At 47.0% G+C, this 6,698-nt stretch overlaps 1 protein-coding gene across 1 annotated transcript; it reads right to left on the bottom strand.

The window, feature by feature from the left end:
* Positions 1–1,179: 1,179 nt before the first annotated feature.
* Positions 1,180–6,178, bottom strand: LOC142537674 (uncharacterized). Its single transcript, XM_075643170.1, has 3 exons — positions 2,513–6,178; positions 2,100–2,428; positions 1,180–1,636 (listed from the first exon to the last, which is right to left on the bottom strand). Exons 1-3 carry the CDS (start codon positions 6,176–6,178, stop codon positions 1,180–1,182), a joined length of 4,452 nt encoding a protein of 1,483 aa, XP_075499285.1.
* Between the last annotated feature and the right edge of the window lie 520 nt (positions 6,179–6,698).

The following is a 6,698-nucleotide window of genomic DNA, read 5'->3' as shown; positions in this document are numbered from 1 at the left end:
CGAGCGAGTAGCTATCGTAGCTAAAGGGGCCAATGCTCGGGCTACCTCGGCCCAGGAGACGCATGCTAAACTCCGAGAGGAGGTGGGTCGTTTGAGCGAGCTTCACGAGCATGTGTTGGATCGGGAGAGGGCTGTCTGGGAGCAGCAAATGGATTTGATGCGGGCAGAGCTGACAGCGGCCCGAGCAGAGACACAAGCGTTAAGGGAGGAAGCCGAGTCCTCCCGTGCTCGAGCTGATGGTCTCTAGGCTGTCGTATCCCTTCTTAAGACTGCTCAGGAGGAGCAGATGACCAACTTTTTAAAATCTTCTGAGTTCAAGCTGATGTTGGCTAAGAAAGCCTTCCCGTACTTTGAACAAGGCTTCAACAAGTGCCTGGAACAATTCGAGGAGGCGGGTTTGGTCCCAGCTGACCAGGAAGATTTTCCAGACTTAGAGAAAGCAGCAGCCTCTCTCCCAGAAGAGGAGGAGGAGCAGAACAAGGAGCATGATCCCAAATAAAACAAGTTTGTTTGTTGTTTTTTTTTTTTTTACTCCCGGGTTCCGGGCACTCTGTAAATATCTTCTTTGTTAATGAGATCTCTTTATCGCATTTGATAACGGCTTCCCCGACATTCCTAGATTTGAAAGTATAACCGGGGTGCGGGTCCACCGGGCCAGGGTACGGGTCCCTGGACTTGAAAGTATAACCGGGGTACGGGTCCACCGGGCCAGGGTACGGGTCCTGGACTTGAAAGTATAACCGGGGTACGGGTCCACCGGGCCAGGGTACGGGTCCCTGGACTTGAAAGTATAACCGGGGTACAGGTCCACCGGGCCAGGGTACGGGTCCCTGGACTTGAAAGTATAACCGGGGTACGGGTCCACCGGGCCAGGGTACGGGTCCCTGGACTTGAAAGTATTCGTACGCTTTCTCGAACAATCTTTTTATTTGATGTAGAAATCAGTAGATACAAGCGTTTTTTCCACATAATATCTCTTTAAATGAAAAGCATTCTATGGCCTTTTGAGAGTTTGTCCCAGAGAATCTTCAAGATAATAAGCTGCACCAGAACTGATTTTTGAATTATTTTGAAGGGTCCTTCCCATTTTGCTTCCAATTTCCCTACATCGCCTACCGGTTTCACCTTTTTCATGACCAAGTCCCCTATCTGAAAGTATCGCGCCCGAACGTTCTTATATTAGGATTTCATTACCCGGCTACGATAAGCTTCCATTCGAATGTTAGCTCTGTCTCGCCTTTCTTCAACCAGATCAAGTTCAATGGCCCGAGACTGATCATTGTGATTTGGGTAGGACTCTATCCGAATAGAAGATTGCCCGATCTCCACTGGCAGGACTGCTTCTGACCCATAGACAAGGCTATAGGGTGTTTCCAGAGTAGATGATCGAGGAGTAGTTCGGTAAGCCCATAAAACACTTGGCAATACCTCCACCCAATCTTTTCCTTTTCCATGGAGCCGGGTTTTCAGTGCTTTCACGAGGATCCTGTTAGTTACTTCCGTCTGACCATTAGCCTGAGGGTAGGCTACTGAGGTGAAGGATTGAATAATCTTCATTTCATGACACCAGGAGGTGATCTTTTTTCCTTGGAATTGTCTTCCATTGTCGGAAATTAGCTTCCTAGGGATGCCGTATCTGCAAACAATGCTTTTCCAAAGAAATTTCATGACTTCGTCTTCAGTAATCCTGGCTAATGGCTCAGCTTCCACCCACTTGGAGAAATAATCAATAGCTACTAGGAGAAATCTTTTTTGTGCCCGGGCCATTGGGAAGGGGCCCACTATATCTAGACCCCATTGATCAAAAGGGCATGAGGCAGGAGATTGGTTGCATACTTGCAGCTGGGCGATGGTGAAGATTGGAATGACGTTGGCAACCCTGGCATTTTCGGACTAGTCTGGCGGCATCTTGATCCATCCGGGGCCACCAAAATCCTGCTAATAGGGCTTTCCGAGACAGGGCCATCCCTCCCAAGTGTTCTCCACAGCATCCTTCGTGAATTTCCCGGAGTATGTACTCTACTTCACTTTCTGAGATACATTTCAACAGAGGACCTAGGTATGATCGCCTGTAAAGAGTGTTGTTTAATAGAGTGAACCTGGGTGCTTGCTTCTTTACCTTTAAAGCCTGAACTCGGTCAATCGGAAGCTTGGCATGGACTATGTATTCAATCAGGGGAGTCATCCATGAATTTATTTGGGTAGGTGATGCCTCATCCACAGATAGTACCAATCGGGTAAAACACATGATTTCCCGGGTATTTACTTCGGACATAGAAGCAGCAAACTTGGCCAGATTATCGGCTTCCTCATTCTCTTCCCGGGGTATTTGTTCGATGCTCCAGTCGGTAAAAATGGCAGCTCGGGCTGTTATGAGTTTCAAGTATTTGAGCATTTTTTCATCTTTGGCCTCGTAAGCACCCTTAATCTGTTGTGCCACCAACTGAGAATCAGAGTAAATAATTACTCGGGAGGCTCCAACTTCTTGGGCGGCTTGTAATCATGACAAAACAGCGTCATATTCAGCTTCGTTATTTGTAACTCGGGAATCGATTCTCAAGGCCAATTTTATCTTTTCCCCGAACGGGGCTATTATGACTACTCCAACTCCGCATCCGGATAGATTTGAAGCGCCATCAACGAAGACTCTCCACACTTCCTCCTCTGTCGGTTGGATAATTTCTATCAAGAAGTTTGTCAGAGCCTGAGCTTTGATAGCGGTCCGGGGTTGATACTCGATGTCGTATTCCCCCACCTCTATTGTCCATTTCACCATTCTTCCTGAGACTTCCGAATGTGTCATTATTCTTCCAAGTGGGGAATTGGTGAGGACCACTATCGGATGAGACAAAAAGTATGGCCTTAATTTTCGGGCAGTCATTACCAAGGCTAGAGCTATTTTTTCCATTTCACTATATTTCAACTCTGCTCCTCGGAGGGCGTGACTAACATAATATACGGGCCTCTGATCTGTCCCTTCTTTCTTGATGAGAACAGAACTGACAGCATGTTCAGTAGCAGACAAATAAATCCACAAATTTTCCCCCGGCTCCGGCTTTACCAAAACAGGTAACTCGGATAAGTGTTTTTTCAAGTCTTGGAAAGCTTGCTCGCACCCTTTATTCCAACCAAACTTTTGGGCCTTTCTGAGGACTTGGAAAAAGGGATAACTCCGATGAGCAGATCGAGAGATGAATCGGGACAAAGCAGCAATCCTCCCGGTCAATTTCTGTACATCCCGAGTAGATTGAGGGGAGGGCATGTCAATCACAGCTTTTATCTTTTCCGGGTTGACTTCAATTCCTCTGTCTGTAACCATGAAACCCAGAAACTTTCCACTCTTGACCCCGAACACACATTTGGCCGGGTTGAGCTTAATCTCATACTTTTCCAATGTGGCAAAATTCTCTGTCAAATCATCAATAAAACAAGACATTTCTCGAGTCTTAATCAAGATATCATCCACATATACCTCAATATTCCTGCCTATCTGCTTTTGGAAGACTTGATTCATGAGGCGTTGGTATGTGGCCCCGGCATTTTTCAATCCAAACGGCATGACCACATAGCAAAAGGTACCCCCAGAAGTGATGAAACTGGCCTTATCTTGATCTTCTCGGGCCAAGGGAATTTGGTGATAACCCTGTTTAGCATCCATGAAACTTAGTAACTCAAAGCCGGAAGTTGAATCTACCAACTGATCGATTCGAGGAAGCGGATAACAATCCTTCGGGCAAGCTTTGTTCAGATCCCGGAAATCTACACACATCCTCCACTTCCCTGTGGCTTTAGGGACAAGGACCACGTTAGAGAGCCATGTGGGAAATTGGACTTCCCTGATGTGGCCGGCTCCCAACATTTCCTTCACCTGCCCTTCTATGATTTTGTCTTTTTCGGGCCCGAAGTGCCTCTTCTTCTGTTTTATAGGTCGAGATCCGGGGATGATGTTCAGTTTGTGCTCGGCTACTTTGGGTGATATTCCCACAAGTTCCTGTTGGGACCATGCAAAAATGGAGATATTAGTTTTTAAACAGGCTAGGAGTTTTACCCGGGTGGAGTCTTCCAGGTCTCGGGCCACTCGGATACTTTTTCCTGGTTTTATTTCGACCACCTCTTGCTCGTCCTCTGCCACAAAATTTACTTCATTTCCCTCTACCTCCTTTGCTCCCTGGGCCATTTTCTTTCCCCTGTCCTCCCTTCTCGCCCTTTTCTGGTCTACTCGGATTGTTTCACCATAGCATTTCCGGGATGAGGGTTGGTCTCCTTTAACCTCTCCCACCTGCCCTCGTATCGGGAACTTGATCTTCTGGTGATAAGTGGAGGCTACAGCTCTCATCTCGTTCATAGCTGGCCTTCCAAGGATTACATTATACGAAGATGGGGCATCTACTATGGTGAAAACTGTCATAACTGTCTTCCTCAAATCTCCACTTCCAAGTGTTAGGGGTAAAATGATTTCCCCTTCAGGGTATACAGCATGACCGGCATAGCCGAACAGAGCCGTCGCAACTACTTCCAGCGGATATTCATGTAAATCCATCTGGACCAGGGCTTCCTTGAAAATAACATTAACAGAACTCCCATTATCCACAGAAACTCTCAACACATCATAATTAGCGACCCGGGCCTGAATAACCAGAGCATCATTATGAGGTAGGCTGACTCCTCTGAGGTCTTCCGGGCCAAAACTAATAACCGGCTCACTTCGATTTCTCCCATCAACTTCTAAACACACTCTTCTACCCCTAACTTTCCTGGCTCGGTTGGAGTCACCATCAGTAGATCCTCCCGAAATCATTTTGATCACTCCCCGGATAGGGGGAAGGTCTTCTCGTTCCACTTGTCTGCTTTTTTCTTCCCGAGAGTTCCCTTCTGTTTTCCTGCTTCCACTGGGGATAGCCGATCTCCTAGGAACATTCGGTCCAGGTCGCCGTGATACCCAGGGCGGCGACCTGGGCTCCTCCCGAGTAGGGCGAGATTCCGGCTCAGCATGCTTCTTAAATCCCTTCCTTAGGGATCGACATTCATTCGTGTTGTGGGAGCATTCTTTATGTAGGGTGCAATATCTGACCTTCTCGGATCGGACCGGTCGGGGTGTGATACTAGGGAGTGGGGCCACATCCGAACTGCATTCCTGAACTTCCATACCCCGGGCATTTCTCAAGGGAACATGAGAAAGATGCCCGGCACCATTCCTCTTGTTATTTCTTTCCTCATGTCTGACAGCCCGGTCTCCCCTTGCTCTCTTCAATGCTTCTCTCTTCTGGTACTGGGCTTCTTCCATATTGATGTACTTTTCTGCCCGGGATAAAAGATCTTCGAAATCTCCGGGTAGTTTTTTGGTGAGGGAGCGGAAGAAATCCCCTTCTAGCAATCCTTGCGTGAAGGCAGTAGTTTTCGTTTCGGGAGCGCAAGCAGGCACGTCTAAGGCTACTCGGTTGAATCTTTTGATATAAGCCCTTAGAGTTTCCTCCGGGCGCTGCTTTACCTCGAATAGGCTAAAGGCGGTTCTTTTATATTTATTACTACTGCTGAACTGATGTAAGAACACCTTCTGAAAATCTTCGAAAGAAAGAATACTCTGAGGAGCTAAACCCTCAAACCACCTTTGAGCCGAGTCAATCAGAGTGGTTAGAAATACTTTGCATTTAATTTGGTCCCCATAACAATGCAACATAGCCATGTTTTCAAAACGAGCGAGATGCTCTTCGGGGTCAGAACTCCCATCGTAGTCCTTGATTTTAGCCGACTTGAAATGCCCGGGTAATGGTTCCCGAACAATGATGTCAGAAAATGGGCAACCTTTTGCAACCGGAGCGTTGCCTTTAGAACCAACATGCCCTTCTAACACTTTCACTTTTTTCCTTAATTCTTCCAATTCTTCCGCAACAGTGGGAGACTTAGAACCCGCGCTCGATTCCCCCTCCTCTTCCCTTCTTTCTTCCCTTCGCGGCTGTTCATGTTGTTGCTCGGGATGACTGGCATGGTGAGAAGTTGCCTTCTTTGCCGTGGCCATTTTAACAGCATCAGTTATAATCTTCTGTAACTCCTCGGTGGTTAAATGAATGGTAGGCTGAGGACCATTAGGGGGAGGACCATCAGCACCAGAGATACGAGTGTTGTTTTCTCCTTGAACATGAGTGTTGTTTTGATTTGCTGTTCTTTTGGTAGGAGCCATATCAACGTCTTAGAACTCAGAATTTCCCACAGACGGCGCCAATGATGCAACCCGGACGAAACGGACGAGTCGGGTCAGAAACTCTGCCGGGTACACTATCAGGATATTGAAGGAAATAGGAGTTTAGACGCCGGGCTTGGATCGTAACTTCTCGAGCTCCTTGGAGGATCTGTGAATAAGAAAATAACCACGTGAATGGGCGTCGGAGGGGAGTCCGACGTGGTCACTCCGATGCTTCAGTCAGCAGGGTACTCAAGCAATAAAACCAATGTAGCCAAGTGATGGCTGTGATGATTGGTGTGTAGTAAATGAGAGTATTAAATGTGAATCAATATCTCAAAGATCCTAAATGCAAGTAAAGGACCTGATATTTATAGTAGAGGATACAATGATGACCTCGTTCTTCGTGTGAGAGCATTAATTATAATAGGGTGGCTGATTATACCCCATTGTTCTGAAATGTCAAATCGCACACTTGTCACATCCAGGCCACTTGATTCATTGACCACTTGTAATAATG

Source organism: Primulina tabacum, chromosome 2, assembly GCF_025594145.1.
Source record: "Primulina tabacum isolate GXHZ01 chromosome 2, ASM2559414v2, whole genome shotgun sequence".
In the NCBI taxonomy this organism is placed as follows: Eukaryota; Viridiplantae; Streptophyta; class Magnoliopsida; order Lamiales; family Gesneriaceae; genus Primulina; species Primulina tabacum.
This window is presented reverse-complemented; position numbering and strand designations above follow the sequence as displayed.

Coding starts and splice junctions, on each gene's coding strand:
- LOC142537674 (XM_075643170.1), bottom strand. CDS start 6,178: ATGGCTCCTACCAAAAGAACAGCAAATCAAAACAACACTCATGTTCAA. Junction 2,429..2,512: donor ACGAAGCTGAATATGACGCT/GTTTTGTCATGA, acceptor GTGGCACAACAG/ATTAAGGGTGCTTACGAGGC. Junction 1,637..2,099: donor GTAAAGAAGCAAGCACCCAG/GTTCACTCTATT, acceptor CATTGTTTGCAG/ATACGGCATCCCTAGGAAGC.